At 41.5% G+C, this 21,274-nt stretch overlaps 1 protein-coding gene and 1 long non-coding RNA gene across 7 annotated transcripts in view; one reads left to right on the top strand and one right to left on the bottom strand.

The window, feature by feature from the left end:
* RORA (RAR related orphan receptor A) overlaps window positions 1–13,405 on the top strand; it is a 388,788-nt gene extending 375,383 nt beyond the window's left edge. For all 5 annotated transcript variants that reach the window (XM_051770519.1, XM_051770515.1, XM_051770517.1 and 2 more), the window contains 6 exons: window positions 2,639–2,760; window positions 3,904–4,036; window positions 4,690–4,797; window positions 6,156–6,266; window positions 7,518–7,630; window positions 8,875–13,405. In XM_051770519.1, the coding sequence (XP_051626479.1) occupies window positions 2,639–2,760; window positions 3,904–4,036; window positions 4,690–4,797; window positions 6,156–6,266; window positions 7,518–7,630; window positions 8,875–9,039 (752 nt within the window). In that variant the 3' untranslated portion in view covers window positions 9,040–13,405. The remainder of the gene's footprint in view (window positions 1–2,638; window positions 2,761–3,903; window positions 4,037–4,689; window positions 4,798–6,155; window positions 6,267–7,517; window positions 7,631–8,874) is intronic.
* Window positions 13,406–18,153: 4,748 nt separating this feature from the next.
* Window positions 18,154–21,272, bottom strand: LOC127462145 (uncharacterized). Of its 2 annotated transcripts, XR_007900313.1 has the most exons (3): window positions 21,130–21,266; window positions 20,488–20,574; window positions 18,154–20,301 (listed from the first exon to the last, which is right to left on the bottom strand). It is a non-coding gene; the product is annotated as an uncharacterized LOC127462145 (long non-coding RNA). The 2 variants fall into 2 exon arrangements; XR_007900312.1 differs by having other exon boundaries at window positions 18,154–20,574; window positions 21,130–21,272.
* Between the last annotated feature and the right edge of the window lie 2 nt (window positions 21,273–21,274).

Below are 21,274 nucleotides of genomic sequence, written 5' to 3'. Positions count from 1 at the left end.
GCAAACAGACAGCATATTTCTTTTTTTGCAGATTATTTTTTAACATTTTATCTCCTTTTTCATTACCTCAATACTCTTATTTCTGACAAAAAGTGATGAGGCTGATTTTGCTCTGCTCTTTACCTGGCAAATCTGAAACCAAAGCACCAGACTAATCTGAGGGCACTTCTCCTTGTCACTGGTTGAAAAGAATCTGGCCCCAGATACTGAAGAAAATTTTTGAATGTAGCAAATTTTGATAATTTCTCCAAAAGCCTTATAACAAACACATTAATTAGCATGTTCTACTTTAAACTCTTCCCTGAATGATGACACTGGGGCTGAGTTCCACAGCTGTGACTTGTCAACAGCTGAGACTGGAGTTAGAGCCTGCTGTGTGAACAGGTTATAAACAAAGTGGAACAGGACATGAGAGAAGTGGTTTCATGATTCTGTTACTTCTGTAAGCAGTCAGGTGTTTAAAACTAATTTTGCTTGCTTAAGCAACATTTTTGCTAATTATTTTAGTTACAAAACCCTAAAAAAAATAGTTTGAAAAATCAGGTATTCCACATTAAAATTTTATGTGGTTTATATTCTTTTGAGAAATTTTACAGAGAAGAAGGCACAAGAAGGCTTACTTTATAATGTCCTTATGTTGCAGAATGCTGTTCTCTGCAATATAATTGGTCCTGACAGCCAAAATACTATGTCTGGCTTGAGTTAAAATAATTTCAGATAGGTAAAGATGAGAAGAAAAAGTCAGGTTAAAGACAATGCTGCCAGCTTTGTGTCAGTCAAATGGTTGCTAATTTTCTCGTGGAAGTTATTAAAAAGACTTACATTAAATTCACAATAAAAAAGAAAGGGCTTTTCCTTTGTAGGCCAGGTTCTGAGTTTGGAACACTGGCCTAAAGTAAGTTTGTCGTGTTGCTTTCCTTCATTTACACACTGCTTGCATTTAAAGCCTGCACAGTGTGATTTGGGTGCCCAGCACTGACATTACTGAACAATGTTTGAAGAATGTTTGTCTGCCAGACCAAGGTTTCAATTTAGGAAGGTGTGGCTGTTCAATGAAAGTATTTAGGTGTGTCCTGCAATACAGTCCAGAAGGGAGGCCGAGGCTTGGGAGTAACATGGGGAATATTTCACCTTCTCTGTCCTGCAAGGGCACAGGGATTGTGCTGCCAGTGGCTGCTACCCAGGACAAACGTCTGAGCTACAAGCTTGTGAGAAAAAACAATTGTTCTCAAACACATCAAGGCTGTGCTAACAAACCAAGGATAAATTACATTGTGTTCTACCTTGTTGATTGCTCAGGTAGCACATATAAGCTGAGTTTACCTCACCTGTGTTAAAAGACTTTTCAGGTAGTCTCTTAAATCAAACTACTGATGTGTGAAGGATGGTACTAAACAGCCTGATTGTCCAGCAGTTGTTTGTGAAGGGCTGGCTTTGCTCATGGTCAAACAAGGCCCATTTCACAGATCTGGTGCTCCAGTCCCCCAGATACCCCCATGTTGTTAATGCCCACCAGCCCTGGTGGTTTTAAGCCTTCCTTTCAGTGGCCTCACAGGCAGAACTGTGTGAGATAAGTCACAACACTTCTGCTTGGCACGTGCTCAAACAGCAGAACAGGCCCAGAGCCAGGGTAGAAAAGAGAAAGGCAAAGTGGAATTCAGGTGTCTAAATCCCATTCAAGCTTTTGAAGGGGTTCCTGAAGGTTTATGGAACCAGGTTTTATTAATAAATGTAAATCTGCCATATAGTTCTTTTAATCAAGTATAGCAGCAGAAAATATTTTATTTGGAATTAAAACATTGGATGGAAATTTTAAATCGTGCAGTTAACTAAGCTTCTCTAAAGCTGAAGAAAAACCCTTAGTGATTTCTTAGTGAGTTATCTTAATCATCTGGATTCTCCAATAGATATATTTTTAATATAATATATTGATTATAATAGAAATAATATAATTATGTTATATTATGTTACATAATAATATAATAGAATTAATTATAATAAATATGTAATATTTTATATAATAGATTTTAGTATAATATTTTTTAATTATATGAGAAAATATAATGAATATATAAATATATGAGAATGGCACTCACTGGCAGCCTGATGGGATGAGAGTCCTGCTTAGCAGAGCACTAGACAGGTGGTAACTGCCTGTATTTCTTTTTTGGAAAGCCTCAGTTGTATAAAACACAGCCTTGGCCCCAGCAGAGGTGCTGCCTGGCTGGCAGGGCTGTGCTGTCCCTGCCCGTGGCAGTGTCCTGTGTTCCAAGGAGCACATTCCCGGCTCAGATCTGAGCAGGGGTTGTTCTCTGTGGCTGTGTTGGTGCTGTGCCTCCCGGCCCAGGTGTCAGAGCTGCCACAAAGGCAGCAGGGGCGGTTCCCGCAGCTCCCGGCCTTCACCAAACTCGCCTTCCTTTGCCCGGTTTGGGGTGCTGGAGTTCCCGGGCTCCCACCGCGGGTGCCGCGCGTCCTCTGCCGGCGGCGCCGGGCAGCGCTGGGACGGGAGCCGAGGAAACCCCAACTCGGGCACTCTGCCCTCGGCTCGCCCTCCTGCAGCTGGAATATGTTATTTGCTCCCGTCTGAAGGTACAGCTTTGCATTTCTAACGCGTGTCGCTTTCTGCTCTTTCTCTTAGAACATCTTGCACAGAATATTTCCAAGTCACACATGGAAACTTGCCAGTACTTGAGAGAGGAGTTGCAGCAGATAACATGGCAAACTTTCCTGCAGGAAGAAATCGAGAACTACCAGAACAAGGTACGAAAGCACGCCAGGACATGGCATGGTTTCTATCAAGCATGGTATTTCCATAACACACTGCAAAATTCACTTTTTCACTGCTTTCTCTTTACTATCAGGAATGTATATTTCTGTGTGTTTAAAAAAAAAGTGCTAGAATCAAAAGCAGCAGGATGGTCAGGATATCCTTTGCATTTGTGATTTGTACAGGTATAGGAAAAGGCAAAGCCATTCTCCTAAAATCTGTAATAAAGAAGGATAGGAAACCACAGGAATTTTTTCAATCCTAGATGACGTTATTTTCTTCTCTTAATTTGTAACCTCCTGGATCAACAACAGCACAAGCTGAAGCCACCAAGTGTTGTGATTTTACATGGTGTGTTTTGTTTTGAGTTATAAACACCCTCCAGTTGTCCCTCAGTGTTTGGGTTTTACCTGTGGAATGGCAGCACATTGTCCATGGTGCTGCCACCCCCCTGGGGTACTGTGAGATCTGGTCAGTGTTTGCCTTTCCAGCACACCTTCCATCCACAAACTGCTGCCATGGGCTTCATGTGGAAAGCTGTCCTGGGAAGTGCTTTGAACGTGTTTTTCATTTCCACAGAAAAATATTTAACCTTTAAGAATATCCTTTTTTCTACATTAGGTAATTTCATTCTGCATTATTATCAACATATGAAAAACTCACGTGCCTTCTTTATGTTGTTGAGAAGATGACCTTCATATACAATCATCTGTCTGTGTGTCCTTCTGAAGATGAGCAAGGCAGATAATTTGCATCCAGAACAAAACACAGAAGTTGATAGGGAAAATGTGATTATGCCCTGCTGGTGGAAATTGGCATTTTCTTTTGATGCAGTGAATAAAATTCCTGCTGAAGTGACCAGAACGATTACACTTTGACATTTTTGGTTTATATGAAATAAAAATACTCCAACCTGGATCTCTTCTGGCATGACTTGAAGGAGTCTCCCATGTTTGCATTGTCACTCCACAGGAGGCTTTGGCTCGGAGGTCAATTCCCCCTGTTTTATCAGCAGACTGTAGCCAAGAGTGCTGGGGAGAATTCACTGCAGAGGTTTTTTGACTCAGTTTTACTCGATGACAATGAGCTTTGCCAGCCCAGGTCAGTAATCTGTGCATTTCTCTTCTCTCCCACAGCAGAGGGAGGTGATGTGGCAGTTGTGCGCAGTCAAAATCACAGAAGCTATTCAGTATGTAGTGGAATTTGCCAAACGCATTGATGGCTTTATGGAACTGTGTCAAAATGATCAAATTGTGCTTTTAAAAGCAGGTATGTGGGTCAGTTTTAAGGTCTGCTTCTATTGGTTTAACTGAGGAAGGTGTTACTTGTATATAGTGATTGCGTATGCAAATATTCATATGTAGTACAATGATAATTTAAAATCATATGGGGCAAAACCTTACAAATTGTCTCAGAAGTAACTTCATAGTTACTCTGGATAGGAGGAGTTCAAAGTCTACTTACTAAGTTATCATTATGAACAGCAAGACTATGTAAAGATGGAAAAGCTGGATTCAGATTTAATTTTCGATTATTAGGTAAAAATTTCAAGGTAAAAATCCAGATTGTTCTCTGCAAGAGACTGTAGAAGCAATGCAGTTTACAAATATTGGACCAAGTTGTCAAAGCTCTGTGAACATAAATCTAAATGAGCCACTTTGACTTCAGAGACTTCATTACTCTAAAAAGAATTATTAGAGTTTATTAGCAATGACTAAGTTGCTTTAGCAAAAACTTCTGAAGGGGTTTATGGGAATTCTTTTAATTCTAGTAGCAAACCAGGCTATGCTCTGTTACACCACAGGAACCTCTTACCCTACTCAATAGATGATGAAAGCAGAGCATTATTTTTAAATCCTCACTTGCTCTTTACAGCTGAAGCCTCGACTTCCAGAGTCAAACATACCCTGTTTCTGTTTTAGGGTCTTTAGAGGTTGTGTTCATCAGAATGTGCCGTGCCTTTGACTCCCAGAACAACACAGTCTACTTTGATGGCAAGTATGCTAGCCCAGAGGTTTTCAAGTCCTTAGGTAAGGAAATGTCAAGTGTTGTGTCTTTAAAAAAATGGAATAAAAATAATAAGGTGGAAGAGCAAGGGAAAAGAGCTGCTTTGAAAAAATCAGGCTCTAGTGTTCAAATAAAAGAGCTGCAAAGTTCAAACTGCTTGTTTTGTAAGCAGTCATGCTGGCTCTGTTTGAGGCCAAGCTGATTGCAGGAGTTAAAGCAGCTTCACCTGTGCAGTAAAGGACCATTGTTGGTAAAAATCAACATTTTGATGAGGGTAGAGCAGTTTGGACTCACTTGTTGAGAACAGAAGCCCAGATTTCATGTCTAGTGTAACACTTTGTATATCCTGGTGGAAAAGGCAGCAGATTTTAAGGTAGCTTTGGATATTCTGATGTTATTGCTTTGAAGATGTTAATAGTGTTTTATAATGGGTCAAGTCCAGTTATTTGCAGGTAAAGCACTGTAAATCAATTTTTTTGTTAAACCACGGTTTATAATTTTGAATTTTTTTCTTGTGTGTTTTTTCTAATTTTAAAAGGATGTATTTCACTGGGTGTAGATTTGGGCTGTTTTGGAGGGCAGTGGAAACACCTCAGTGGAGAATCAATGCTGTATCATTCCTGAAGTGTTCTCTGCCTTCCTAAAACCCCTCAAGGTGCAAGGTCAGAGTGCAAACAGTTCTGGGCTCCAAGGAAGCACAGCTGGATCTGTTTGCAGCTGTATGCAGAGGTTCAGGCTGGGTGGGGGTGAGATGTGCAGAGGAAAGCCCCCTTCCCTCAGGCTGTGAGGGCTCCACTTTGCCAGCCCGTCCCTGCATGTGTGCCAGCACAGTAACCTGACTGACACGGTGGGAGCAGGAGGGAGCAAAGGAGGCACAGCTCCTCTGCTGCATGACAAGTGTTCAGACCTTGGCTTCTCCCTCTGCTCTGCATGTTCCTCGTGTGCCTCTCTGTTTCCCCACTCTGTGTGCTCAACAGGCCTCAGACCAGCACTGTGTAAGGCCACGTTTGCAGCCTCCATCCACACTGACGTGAGAAAGCTCCATTGAGAACAGAACCAAAGCTAAACCAGTTTTGAGCTTGAAAATAAATGGCTTGAGATTTATCTATATTTACCCCCAAGAACCAAATGTAGGAAAGATCCAGTGTGCAAAAGCTTCCAAGCACTGGGGTGTGGGAGCTGGAGACCCGTGGGAATGGGGTAATAAGCTCAAGGATGAGTGAGATCTCACTACCATCACTTCACAGTCCTTAAGGGGAAGATCATTCACCTGTGAAGTATTTTACATCTATTTCTCATCTGCATCAGAATAAATCAATAACTCTGTGGCTCTGAAGTAGTTTTAAACAATGTGACATGAGCTGTACCTTCTTTTTGGCAGGTTGTGAAGACTTCATTAGTTTTGTGTTTGAATTTGGAAAAAGTTTATGTTCTATGCACCTGACAGAAGATGAAATAGCTTTGTTTTCTGCGTTTGTTTTAATGTCAGCAGGTAAGAGATGAAGGTTTCCTCTGGCTTTGTTTGGGTAGAGGTCGTTTTTATTTTTGAGGTCTTTTTAACAATAACATTAAGACTATCAGACAGTGTGGAAATGTCACATCTTTTGGAGTGTCTCCCTCATCAAAAGTTTTATTTTAATAAACACATTACAACTGTGAATTTAGGAATCAGTTTGTTAAGTTGGAAATGCTACTCTAAGCCCTTGTTTTCCACATTTTGACCTTGTTGAGGACTCAGCTTCTTTAGAAAAAAGCTTAAATGCATGTGAGTGAGACTGCTGGGCTGATCCTGGTGAGACAGGCAGAAGGTAGACACTGAACTCATACAGTCAGCTTTCACATCTGTGAGCTTCCAGCACCACCTCAGGCCTGTTCAGCAGCATTGCCCTGTTAGTGTGGCAGCTGAGGTGTGTGCCCAGCGTGGGACTGGGGACACTGAGGTTGTGGTGCCAGGGCAGCCCAGAGCCAGCCTGGGTGTGCCATGGCATGGCTGTAAGAACTCCGTGCTCACAGGGCCACGGGCACGGTGCCCCAGGCTCTGGGACGGCTCCTCAGGCAGGGGGAACAGGATCCTGGGGCAGAAGGTCAGTTTGTGTCTGACTTGGAAGCAAACCAAGTGGCAGTGCAGTGGGCTCAGGAGTGGTGGTGAACAGTCTGTGGGCAACAGTGCATTGGTTGAGAGCATCACAGATCCACTCTTATGCTCTTTGCCAGATGGGAAGTGTGTTAGCCCAGTGTCTTAGCAAGCCCCGGAATCCTGCAGGTCTGGCACACACAGAATGTAGCAGCTCATACTACTTTCTGCCATGAAGTTTAGGAGCTGCTTTTTGGTTTTTTTAATATTTGAATCTTTGCATCTGATTTTTCTGTAAGTCACTGGAGATCTTTGCAAGATCCACTCCAACTACTCTTTCATTATATGATCTGTTCATTTTGCAGTGAAAAGTTAGTGGCTTCATTTTGTAAATAGCCTGCATTTTACAGACCTTTTTAGCAAACAAGTAATAAATCATACTCAGATTAATTACATTCTTCTAATTAAGGGCTTTATATAAGTAATTTAATTGAATGTAATAATTGTACTCCAAAACCTGTTGATTTTGAAGCTCATTTTCTATATGAGAGTCTGTAAAATGGAGGGCAGGTTGCAAACAGGAAGGATGACTCTGTCAGAGCCTCAGTCGTTCCTGGTGCTCTGTGAGCCCTGTGCAGCACTAGAGATGTTAACTCCATTTATGTTCAGATCGCTCATGGCTTCAGGAGAAAGTGAAGATTGAAAAGCTCCAACAGAAGATCCAGCTGGCACTTCAGCATGTCCTACAGAAGAACCACCGAGAGGATGGGATTCTAACAAAGGTAAGAGTCAGACTGGGCCGTGACTCTGAAAATATGCTTTCTTAGGAACACTGTCCTGATTAAGGTGTAAAAGCTTTGACGCAGTTAAGTTGTTATTTATAAACCCAGAATTCCTTGTCCAAAATCAAGGTGCTTAGCTGGAACTATTTCCTGAAAACCACAAGAGGTGAAATGATGACGTGCTAGAGAACAGGGTTGATAATGGTCTGAAAGGAAGGATTTTGATGTGGAACTTCATGAAAAGTGATGAAGTTTTTTATCCTAGTTCTCCTACACGACTTTTCTGCCACACAATACTATTTCAGTTCTCCAATGTGCAGCCTTAATCCTTGTGGGATCTCTGCCTGCATGGCAATTAAGTTTTTATTACATGCAATACCCAAACCAAACTTGTTTTTCAGACTTCCATGAGAAGTTCCTCACACAACCTTTTCCTCAGTTCTTCCAAATCCTGAAACCTGGGGAAAAGAGACCCCACACACTATTATGCTCATCTAAAGTATCTTCACATCATTTTTCAGAAAAGAAAAAGTGGTGTTATGTTACAAGAAGTGGTGTGATGTTACAAGAAGTAAATCTGGAGAACTGAGGAAAAATAAGCCCTTCCTGACAGAGGTAGTTCCTTATACAACTCTGCACAGCCAGAAAGCTTCTGCTTAGTTTCCCACCACAGAATTTATTACAATAAAAGCAGGAGGGTCCAGCCCAGCCTTTGTGGATTTTCTTCATTTCAAATCCTGGCTCATGGACTTCTTTTCTCGGTGTATACTTTGGATGCCTTTGTTGGAAGGAAGTTTCTTCCATGTGCTTTGATACAAATCCTTTACTCAGTAGCTGATATTTTTGTGATATTTTTGAAGTACTTATTTTTCACCTTATTTGGCTTAAGTTAAATAAGTCCAATCTATTGCATTGGCAGTTCCCTCCATAATACTCACAGTGGGTTTAAAAGCAGCTGGGCTGCCTTTTTCCAAGAGTATGATTTAGTTGCATGAATGAGGATCCAGCTCTGAAATTCTGTATCAATCCAGTGAGGAAACCTAATGACACATTTTCCTGGGAACTTAAAGATTATTTCACAAAGAGCTGGGAGTCCATGACGTAAATACCTTTAACACCCCCCCGACTCTGCACCTGAAATGTCACAATCTGAACAGTTGTGTTTGGGAGAGTGTGATCCTTGCAGCAGGATCGGGAGGGCTGGTTCCATGTATGACCCTATGACTTTGTTCATTTCTTTACAGTTAATATGCAAAGTGTCTACTTTAAGAGCACTGTGTGGACGACATACAGAAAAGCTTATGGCATTTAAAGCAATATACCCAGACATTGTGCGACTTCATTTTCCTCCACTTTACAAGGAGTTGTTCACTTCAGAGTTTGAGCCAGCAATGCAAATTGATGGGTAAACGTATCACCTAAGCACTTCTAGAATGTCTGAAGTACAAACATTAAAACAAAAGAAAGGAAAAAAAAGGAAAAAAAAAAGAAAGAAAACCAAGACACTTTATATGGCCCTGCACAGACCTAGGGAGCCAACACACTGCACATCTCTTGGCGGTCGGGGTCAGGCGAAGGATGGGAAACAATGACACAAAGTTGAACTTGTTTTTCTCATGCATATGATTTCCATTATGCCTACAAATATGGACCCTTTTTCTGTCTCAGCTTCTCAATCCTTGACCTCTGTTTACACAGACTGAGGGTACTAATGTCAGAAGGTTTTCTCCTGTAGTTCACTGCCCAGACTTTTGACAGAACAATCAATTTGTTGATCAGAACAGAGTCCACCCAATAATCAGCGACTGGTGTGAGGTGCAGCGATTTCAGCATCAGTTTGCACAACTTGCTCATTGTTTCATGAAGGACGATTTTTTTTCACCTACCACTGTTTGCCAGTAGACAGAACGGCATGAAAAGGGTCCATAGCAATAGCAACAATAGCATTATAATATATTACAGGGTAAATGGGCATGAAGACTATATATAGCAAAAGAGATATTGTTTATATATTGTTTTAATTAATATAAAATGTAGTTACTGGTATAGCTTTTCTCGTTGAATTGATAAGGCACTTTCATTTTGCACCTTTTTCTTTAAATTAAATGCTAGCGTGTTCATTGTTGTGTTGCATGTGCACCAGAAATTCAAGTTTAACTGAAAAAGGTTTGGCAGGTACTGGTACATTGGGAGGTATTTATGCTGCTGTTTTCCATGTTACTTTTAAAGAGAGGCTGGTCATATCCTGAAATGGTTACAGATTTTTTTAAAGAGTTGAAAATAATGACAATTTTCTACATAAAAATAATCTTTCCAGATGTTAAATTCAAAGGTACTTTCATTTTTAAATCTTTCAAACCTGGATGTTTAAAATTACATGCCTAAATTCAAATTTAAGTGCACAAGTCAAAAGCCTCATTGTCAAAGGTGCTGAGTTTCACTGTCAGAGTCAAACTAAGCAATTACAGCTCATTTCCAAATGAGTAACACAGCACCTCTGAAAATCAGGCTGTTAAATGGTGTATTTCTGCCCACCATAAATCCAGGTTTGAAGATACTCAAGTCTGTATCTACAGTAAAAGTATGTGTGTATGACATGTATGTGGAAAAGTAATTTTTATACATAATATTCCATACTTTTGTACTCCATATGGTAAACAATGCCTTCAGACTCAAACGTGAGCCCAGCAAACCCAGAAGGGATTTGACTGCAGGGAGATGGGACCCTGACCCCTGTTCTTCCAGCATCCAGCAGTTCAGTTCCAGGGAGCTGATCAGAGAAGTCCATTGCTCTCCTTGTTTAGAAAGAAGCACTTTAAAGTTTAGCAAATGGGGACTGACAAAGTAAAGGCAACACTGTTGCTAGAAAGCATTGGTTCTACTCTGTATAATGCCTGGAAATCACTAATATCATAAATCTGCATTCTGTAATTCTGACTCCTGTACTGCAGAACCAACCAATAAGCTGAATCTTGCAGTCTTATTAATTACATTCCCTCCAGGAAGAATTCTGTCTCTGAGCAAATCTGGCAGCAAACCCAGTGCTGAAGGAGGCAGATTCACAGTAAACAACATTACAAACTGAACTGTGGCTGTTTGAGCCAGAGATGTGTAATTGGGTTTGGATGAGATGGAGATGCATAACTGGATGCCCTGTGGGCCTGCACAAAGGAAGTTTCTGATAAAGTACAAAAGAAAAAACTGGGAACTTCAAAAAAGGAAAAGGAATGAGACAGAATGTGTTTTAGTTTCCAAGGGTCAACAATCTCACATATGTTACAGTTGTTGAGAAGTAACACGTGAGTAGAAGCACACTGAAGCCTAAGGATTTTAAAAAGGAGAATGGGGTCAGTGGATTATGATTAGCAAAATACAGGTTTATTCTGTGGTTTGAACGTGTTTCCTTTGGGGTCAATTTGAGACATTTAGCTGTGACACCTCCTGAAGTGTTCCAGTGTTCCCATCAGGGAGGCTCAGAGCTGTCACTGCTCTCCAGGGTTTGGAGGGAGGGAGAGGAGCATCACTTCCCTCCCCAGAGCAGTGACCCCGAGTGTGGGAGGGCAGCACCTGCAGCCCTGGGAGCACCGGGATGGAGTCAGGAGAGGGCTCCTGGGAAAAGCCCCCAGAGCTGTCCTTTGCTGCTCCATCCTGCTGCTCCTGGAGAGGGGGCTCAGCCCAGCATGTGCCCTCCCCATCCCACTGGAACACGTCTGGAATCATTGTTTACTTTATTGGAGTAACTGGCACGATATGGTACTTGCATTCTAATGTCTGTTCCTATTTTTGAAGCAACCCTTTTAACTAACAAATGTTTTCTGAATGTGACCAGCCTTAGGTGCTAGTCCTGTAAAGATCAACTAAACTTAATCTCAGTGTCAACTAATGAGTACTGAAGTAAGACCTGTACGTTTTTAGAGAGCAAAATACAACTCCTGCTTGTGACAATATGTAGACTACCAGGTAAAATATATGGGGATTAATTTTCAGTCACATCCTTTTTCTTACCTTTTCCTGATGGATATTAGTACTTTACCAGGCACCTTGGTGCCAGTGGTTTTGTTTGGAATCTAGTTTGGCATATTTACACTCCTAAGTCATTGACAACACCATTTTTGGAGCATTTACTAATACAGTACATAACTATAAAAGGTTTCAGACAGGGCCTTAGCTGACAGTGATCTTCCAGGCCAGAAAGGGCTGTCATTTTTGTTGGTGGGAGTCCTGTGCTGGCCCCTTGTTAAATCAGGCTGTGCACACCCCCCAGGTAACTCTGCTTTCCTGATCCCAGGGAACAGCCACTTGGCAAAAGAGTGTAATTCTTGTTTTGCTCTCCATGGAGAGGGGAAGAAAGGGCTGCAGGCTGGCAGAGGTACTGATGAGATCTGCCAAGGAGGCTTTTATGGAAGGGGACACCGGCTAACACTGGGGTGGCTGGTCAGGGATGGCCCTGCCAGAACCAGCAGAGCAGAGGAAACCTCTGCCCAACCTCTGGGACTGGGGCTGGGGTCAGATGCTCAAACAGATACTCAGTTAAAAACAAACTTGAGGTCAGTGGATATTCATGAGTATTTTCATAATCTGCCCAGTTCACTACAAATAAAACACTAGGATAGCTAAGAGAAAGGAATATATTAGGGTTTATGACGTGGTCCTCAGAGTCTGCACAGATGTTTTCATTGGGTTATATCTATCCATGGAGATGTTTTCTGGCTTTCTAGAAGGAGACACTGTCCTGTCATTGGAACCACCCTAATGTGTGTCATCCCCTCCAGCATTGATTGACATTGAAAAACTATGGGATTAGGTAAAAAAGGGAGGCTGTTTTTAAGTTTGGTTGTTCTTTATTAGCTTCTCTTAGTCTGGATACCAAGATATCTGTGTATGTGCACCTGTGTGTGTGTGAGAGAGTCCATTGTGTGAGCACACGAGTGTTTGTGTGGGTCCGTGTGAGTGGCTGCTTCTAGGCTGTTCAGTGTCAATGAATAAAGAAAATGTATTCAAAATACTTAAGTCAAAAATAGAAGGTGGAAAAAAGATTTATTCTATACAAAGCCTTGTCTGGACCACTTTAGAGAGACTTCTATTTTTTTAACCCTTCTATAAATGTTTGATGGCACTTGAAATATTCCTGCAATAAAATGTGATTTGTGTAAACATTAAAAAAAAAAAGATTTTGTAATGTGAAACAATGAAAGAAAGTAATGTAATTTTTCTAAAAAACAAAAAAAAACACAAACGAACGAACTTTGTATTATTTTCTTGATGGAATTTGTCTATTTGTCTTTGGAAAACTTTTTATTTCATTGAATGTGCCATAGTAGAGGTGTGTTTTTCTTTTTCTTTCCTTTTTTTTTGTTGTTTTTACATTTTAGATTAAAGGAATAGCTGTGTTCCGACATTCCAAAATGCAAGATGACATAGCAGTCATGATTAAAAGGTTTGATTAGTAAGCTTCAATCATTGTTGCTTTTTTTGCACATGTTCTTCATTCCTCTACAGTGCAATATGTACATAGAGCACTTGCGGGTGTAACCTTGATCCCTCAGGGAAAAATACATATTTGTACAGGATTTTTCTTTTTTTTGCCTTTTTTCTTTTCTTTCCTTTTTTTCTTTTTTTTTTTTTTTTTTTGCTAAGGAATGTCGATTGAATCACTTGTCTGTTGTTGAGGGGCAGCCAGATAATAATCCTAAACCACTGTCACAAAACATTGATTGTTTAAATTTTGTGCCCTTTTATTATTTAAAAAAGAAAAATAAAAGTTATTTTCTGACAGTTCTTTGTGCTGATTGGTGAAAAAAAGGGTAAATAGATAAGCACCTTATGATTGACTTAACTGTGAATGACAATCCATCTCGTTTCCAACAAGAGCAGCCCTATCATTTTGGAGCTGGGGTTATGAGGCAGAAACTAATGTGCTCAGGGATCTTCTAAAACTCTTCAACAGGGTGGCCAGTACTGCTGGTGGAACAAATTGCTTTTTAAAAAATCTGCTTGTATTTCTTCCCTTCCCCCTCCCCCCAGGCACAGGAGAACTGGATATTTTTGTTAGCTAAACGTGTGTGCCTCGTTCTCTGACTCACTTTTGCAGCACAGCTGCTTTTTGGTCGCTATTTTGTTCGAGACAAAACTCCAAACAGCGCAAAGGCTTCGCAGTTATATTTTAGGAAATAAATGCTGACCCACTAAATAAATGATTGAAATTAATTTCAGTACCCTCTGGATGTTTTTATAACGATAGGACTATTTTTCCAGCTGAAATTCAGTGTTCAGCAACAGGAAATGGCTTTTCAGTATTTAAGTTGTCAAAGAAAGCAGGTCAGTGGCTGGCAGTGCATTAGGAATGAAAAGGTCACGGTTAGGTGGCAGCAGTGAAGTCACACAGAAAGGGACCCAGATCTGCAGGAATACAGGACCAGCACTTCAGACGTCTGGCGCTGTTGCAGATGTTTCATGGTAAAGCAAAAGACCTGACTGGAGAGGAACACTGAGGCTGAAGACATTGTCATGTCTAGTACAGCAAACACAGCCATACAGGGGGTTGGCAGTGCCTGGGAAGGGCCCCAGGGCCAGGCTGGAGCTGCTGGAAGCCTGGCCCAAGGAGCTGTGTGTTGTGGCTTCACAAGAGCAGGGACAAACTACGAACAAAGGGAGCAAGACTTCAAGCCTTTGGTTATGCTGGGAAGAGAGTGACTTTCTCCATCAAACCTGTCTGCTTGCAGAAAGCACCAGTTTTCCAGCATTTTGGAGGGTTTTTCACGGGTATTTGGCTTCCAGCTGTTTACTTTAGATTGCTTAGGACACAGGGAAAGTGGCTTCTCCAGGTGCCAGGCAGTTGAGCCTGGAATGGCCTTCCCCAGCAGAGCAGGGCTGAGCCAACTGACCTCCTGATCAGTTGGTGTGCTTGGCAGCTCCAGCAGAGAATTCCTGCTGCTGATCATAATAGACCCCGTTCTTTCCAGACTTGCACATCAATTAAACCTCCTCTTAGAATGGACAATCGATCAGATGTTTAACTGTGCAGTGGGATGAGCCAAACACTACAGTATCTTTTTTTGGATTGGCATAGACAGTCCCCAGTCTGTAGTGGATGAACTGAACAGGTTACACAGGATAAGCTGTGCAAACAATGTGTATTTTTTTCCCTAGACATTCCTAAACTCCCCAATGTAGATAACTCTATTAATATAAATGTCAGAAACAGCATTTACTATACAATATCCAAAAATAATAAGCAATTTTCTCTTGAGTATTCAGTGTATGAAATTTTACCTGTGCTAGTGATTCAGATTGCACAGAACACCTTTATTTTCCCTAGCTGGAGAAATATAACTATTAGAATTATTTTTTCATAATTAATACTAATATTTATTACTTTAAAAGTTTCATCCATTAATATATTTGAATATGAGCCTCCTATTTTCTTTTTGTTTAAATATTCCTGTCAGTAAATCATTTGGTGGAAATGAGGGCACATGCATACAGATACCAAATACAACAACAAAAAGCAAAGTTTTCAAATGTAAAGGAGTATTTATTTAAAAATCCTTGCAGTATGTGCTTTAACTCTAGTACTGTGATAATGGCTCGCTACATAATGCTCAGTCACTGGACTTGGGGGGGAAAATGTGTAACATTTAGGAGAATATACAGTCTATCTTTGGAACTTCATTCAGGTACTAAATAGAATTTTAACATCAAAACAGAAGCTGTATTCTACCTTTTCCATATGTAATGTTGCTGTTTGTATTTTTTTTGCCTTTATCATTGGTAGAATATAGCAATAACTTTATAGCAATAAGTAGGCTATCCAAATAAGAAACAAAACATGATAAAGGCTTCAGATCAATACTCATGGCTTCACTTCTTCTGCCACAAGATTCACTTGTATGTCTTCCCTCATCATCTCATCACTTCTTCAAGCTGAGCTTCACAATCAAGTTGTCCAACTTGATGTGTGCCATCACCCTTTGTTACCACGTGCATGTTCTCGGTGTTCCCATGTCCTGTGTGTACTTGTTCTCCCGGGTTAGTGTTTCTCAGGGGTTCTGAAAGCACGAGCTCCGGGGCCGTGTTTCTCTCTGTGTTGGCATGAGCCCCTTTGGCCGGGGCGGGGATGTGACCGAGCTGTGATGAGTGGCAGCCTCCTCGCTGAGGGAGCCGAGCACCTGCTGTTCCTGGGACCTCTGGGCTGCTCCAAACGCCCGCAGCCCCCAGGCAGCTCCTGCGGCTGCCCCGGCGTGGGGCTGAGCTGCACCTCCAGCTCCCTGGGCAGCGTGTGCCCTGTGCCAGCACAACGCTGGCCGCGCTGGAGCCCCGCTCTGCTCCCGCCCCGAGCAGCGGTCGCCCCACACGGGCTCTGAGAGCGATCTGAACGCTCCGGCAGCGCTCACATGACGAGTTGTGACTTTCGGTTTGAGAAACACTAGCCCGGGATACCCCCCAGAGTGTCGGTGTGGATGCACAGCCCTTACAGGAACTTGCAATCTGTAATCTCATCTCTGCTAAGGCAGAGGATTCATAAGCAATACAGTGAATTGTAGTTCACAAAAAGGCAAACGTACTGTACACCTCTGGAAATCCAAAACGTTCCTCATTTCTACACTGATTTCGAACAAGTCCCAGAACAGTGGTCAATGTTTGAAGTATTAGGACATTAACTGGCTGCTTCTTTCTGTGTAACTGTATTGTCTGCCTGCTCCTTTTCTGGAGAAGTGTTTTTGTATTGGATGTTTGGGCCAATGGGAGGCTTCAAGCTACAATGTATTTTCCCAGATTAAATATATTTAACATATGACAAACCCCAGACAAGGCTTTTTAAAATGTATAAAGAACTGCAGTGTTAGGTGGTTTATTTGCAAACTGTTTTCAATGTTGTCCATTTTTATGGCACCTTTAACAATATTCTTGTTTCCAAAGTACAAAAAAAAGGTTAAAAATACTCTAGCCATAACTGAATGTCAAGCAATAAAAACAAATGACTTTTTGTGCATAGATTTAAAAGAAATACAAGTTTTAGACATCTGCATGTAAATGCAATCTCTTGTTTACTGCTTTCTTAAACTTGAGCAACTGATTCCTTATTTTACTACTAATTTAAGGACTTGTAATGGCCTGTAAACATTTTATCTTGCTCTATTCTTTCAACTCTAACTTTGTCTCTGCTTTGGAGTCATAATATTTAATGTTGTTCTGCTCACCTCTATACAGTTAACTTTTTGCTTTCATTCTGTATAGATAAAGTTATACTATAAACAGCCTACACAGTGCAAATATTTATCTGTTTATCAAATACCACATTATGCTGTATAATATCTGTTTTACTATATAATCTATTTTAGACATAGCTGTTTAGAACTAGAGTGTGCTATTTTTGTGTTTTTCTGATGTGTGGTGCTAGATAAGTTACTTTTGTGAACAAAAACAAACCCCTTTTATTCCTAGACAATACCACCTTTGGGTCTTGTTAATTTCACTGAGTATAACTATATATAAATATATATATTTGTGTATATATATATATACACCAACATATGCCCAACAAGTACCTGTATCAGAGTACAAGATTTGGGACATGGTTTTCTCTTTAAATGCATAGTGTCATTATATAAATTATTCTATAGTATATTTAATAAGGAGAAAATTACTTCACCGGTACAGATACTTGATATCAAATGTAGAATTTTTTTCTACATTATTAACATTATTAATTATTAACGTTATTAAAAATGTTCTGTCCAGCTTGTTATCCTTTTGGTTACTCAAACAGTCTGCCTGTATTGTATCAAACCCAAGAGAAACATCTGATGTGCCAGTACAAAGCAGTTCCAGCGTGCTGGCTGTGAGGGAGGTGGCTCTGGGGCTGTTGGGAGAGCTCTGCTGTGCTGCATGAAGGCTGTGGCTGTTCTGTGCCAGGTGCCTCCTCCCTGCTCCCTCGGGGTGGCACCTGAACACACCCCCGGGGGTGTGCCCGGCCAGGCCTGCACTGAGCTGTAAATAGGAATGCTCTGGAACTCCTCCATAGGGACGGTTGGCTCAGTTCCCTCCCTGGATATGCTTTAGAACCAGGCACACATATCCAGGGACAGCCAGTAGCAACTAAAGTTCATTAAGAAGTGGAATTTGCAACGTTTTGTCAGGTATGGGGGTTTTGTTTTTCTTTTTTCATGTATACCTTAATTTACGTAGCCATGTACCCTTCCAAGTACTCCTGTCCCCTGTTCCCTTCATTCTAGATATTGTTTTCATGTTCATTCTTAAAAACTGATGGATATCAAATATCTAACTAAGGAGGTAATTAACCTTTTAAATATTTATTAGAATTTTTCTGTAATATTACTGAATTTATAAGATCTTTAGCAAAGATTTTTGAGCAATTTATTAATAACAATGTTTCTGTTTACTGCACTTTTTGATAATAGAAGGTAGTGAATTTTAAAGCCATGGTTCTTGGCTTCCATGCACTGCTTTTATACCCTCAATCCAAGGAATATATATATATAAATAATTTTTTTTAAACAGCAAACATACTGTTGACCTAAAAACAAATACAAACTTTACTGCACCGTGGGTATATTTTCATAAGTGGAATGTTTAACTGCAAACACTATCAGGACAATTATAAAAACCTCTTGAAGCTACAATCTTATTTAAATATAAGCCATGACAATTTTATTTTCCCTTGTTGATTTAAGTCACCTTTTGATATTTTGAAAGAGAAAAGGACTACTCTTAAATCTGTACGTTCCAACCTACAGGTAATGCCAGGAACACGTTCCCCCACTGTTTGAACAGTTTGATATATTTATGCAAAACCATTTGGTTAACATTTCTCCTCCCTCTTTACTAAATATTCAGTGTACCAACGCCAGAATCAATGCTGATTACAAACACACATCAGATTGAAGATTAAGCACACAGACTTAAAAAACCTCCCTGAGTGAAATGCTCAGATTTCTGTAAATACACACAAGTTGAAATGCAATGATACTGTACATGTAAATATGTGCTGTCTGTTATGTGTACAGTATGTATAAATTCCTTTTCTAGCCACAATAAAGTGTAAGCCATCAAGAGGAATACTAAAGTGGTATTGTACTAAACCTTTGCTAATGATCTTTACCCAGTCACTTCACTTGTCCCCCTCATGGACCTTTCCAGCTCACCCCTACAATAGCCTGCTTATATTCGAGTTTGTTATTTTACTCGGTCCCGAAAAAAGTATTTTGATTCATTTTGTAAATATGACTGTAAAAATAAGAGATTTAATGTTGTCTTTTAAATACTCCAATTTTCATTCTAATATGAATGTTGTTATATTGTACTTAGAAACTGTACCTTTAATATTACATTACCTTTATTAAGTGCATTGAACACATCGATTTTAGATGTGCTTTATGTACTGTTATCCTGTAATAAAACTTCAGCTTCTAATGGAAAAATCTGTCTTAACTTTTTGTCAGCAGCATCTTGCTTGTTTTTCTGAGTTGTGGTTAGTAGGTTTATTCCTTAAGGAATGCACTGATACAAAATCAGGCTGTGCTTCCAAGCCCATGTGTCAGAGCTGTTTTCACACAAACATCACATTGCATTTGTCAGCAGGGAAACAGGATGACTCCTGAATACCTTTTAAGCTCCCCTTTTGGCCAACAAGAGCTTTAAACCTTCTCAGAATAGATGTGGATTAACCTACCTTCCCTCTCCTTGCAGGGGTCTTCATGTTTGAAATCACAGTTCACTGCACCAAGTGCCAAACACAAGAAATCTGCCACGAAGCCCTCCCAGGGACCTTCCCGGTGGAATTACCACTTTGGGATAGATCTAAATGAGGATTTGGGTATCAAAATTGAAGTTTTAATACAATTTAGGCATCAAAAATCAAAGTTGCAACTCCCCTCTGCTGTGCTCACCTTGGGAGCACCTGACTGTGCCAGCAGCATGCTTGGTCTTGGGGCATGTGAACTTCTCCTTGTGCAGCTCCTCAGAAATGCCTCAGTCCTGCCAGAGCTTTGAACAGCTCAGGATTTATAGGCCTGACCATGACCCAGGAATAGACACTAGCATTGACCTTTAAGCACTGGATCTGGGAGCAGCTTCACCTGCAGATCAGCTCCACAAAAAAAGGAGTGGAAGTGGTAACTCTCAGAACTGCAGCACTGGGCAGTGCCATTTGTTCTGCAGCAGCTCCATGTCTGCAGCAAAGACACTGAAACCCCAGATTTAACTTTCTCATCCTCAGGACGTGATTGCTGCGCAATCTTTCCAGTCACAGGAGAGTTCCTGACCAGCAAGACAGAGGTTAGGCAGCAACTATAGAAAGAACCATGTAAGTTCAACATAAAACACAGGAGGTTTTCTGAAGTGAGAGACAAACTGAGGACTCCTGTCCTTGACCATAATGAAGGCTAAGCTGTACATTTGGAGGTGGTGGGTGGGTTTGATCCCTGGTTATTTCGCAGAACCACAGAACTGTTGAGGGAGGCAGGGCCTTCCAGAGGTCACGGGCAGGGCCACCAAGAGCTGGTTGCCCACAACCACACCCAGCTTTTGAGAGTGTCTCCAAGGATGGTGACTCCACAACCTCCTTGGGCAGCCTGTGCCAGTGTTTGTCACTCTCACAGTGGAAATGTTTCCTGATGTTTGTGTTTATGCCATGGAAGGAAAAAGATCACCTGTAGGAAGTAGCACCATTTTATAAAAAAAAAAGAACCAAAAAAACCCCAAACAAAACCAAACAAAAAACCACAACAGAAAGCAGACACTGCAGGTTTTAGAGATGCAGCCTGAAGTAGGATTTAACCTGCCACATTCACCAACATAAGCCTCCTTGTCATTCAGCTGTGTCACTGTTGCCATACCTGGGCTGGGCAGTGAGATCTCTCCTCGGAGGCTCCACCACTGGGCTCTGGATGGGTCCAGCAGGGACAAGAAACCTTCGTGCTCCTCTGAGATACACAAATGGAGACAGGGCAGAATTAAAATCAGTGTCCTTAAAAGTGATCTGCAGGGAAGCTGAAGACACCCCCCCCTTGTTGGTGGGTTTGGAAATCATTCTGAATCATCTCTGTGTTCCCATGTATTAGCCCAGTTTTAGTCACAGGACACCAGGGGGACACTGACTGCTCCATGTCCCATCCTCACTGCCCTTCATTTCCCCACCTGTGGAGCAATGACGGGTCACCTTTTTGTTGTAGCATTGCAGGCAAACGAGTTTTCATCACCCAAACCTATGGGTCCTGACAATACCCGAATTCCACATTTTACCACCCCGGGAAGCCTGATCATCAGCACAAAAAAAACCAAAAACCCAAAAAAAACCAACCAAAAAAACCAACACTTTTGTGGCTCTGCCCACGAGATAACAAACGAGAAGTGATCCAGGGAAACTGGACGGCGGGGAGAGGAACGAAGCTGAGGAACGGGGCACCTCAGCCCTCATAGATGGCCCCAACCCCTGAGGGACAGGCTGGGCGGCCATCGGTGCCGCCCGGGATACCCACCCCCTGCTCAGGGCACACGCGGCTGCTCAAGGCCCCAGCTCTGCACACCCGGGGCGGGACGTGCCGCTCAGGGACCCACCGACGAATCCGCCGCGCCCTCACGGCCCCGCCCGCCGTAACATGGCGGCCGCACCCTGAGGCGGCC

This window comes from Manacus candei, unplaced genomic scaffold, assembly GCF_025592945.1.
Source record: "Manacus candei isolate 608988 ecotype Guabito, Panama unplaced genomic scaffold, ASM2559294v1 h1tg000119l, whole genome shotgun sequence".
NCBI classification, from domain to species: Eukaryota; Metazoa; Chordata; class Aves; order Passeriformes; family Pipridae; genus Manacus; species Manacus candei.
Note: the sequence above shows the minus strand (reverse complement) of the source record. Positions and strands in the feature narration are given on the sequence as shown.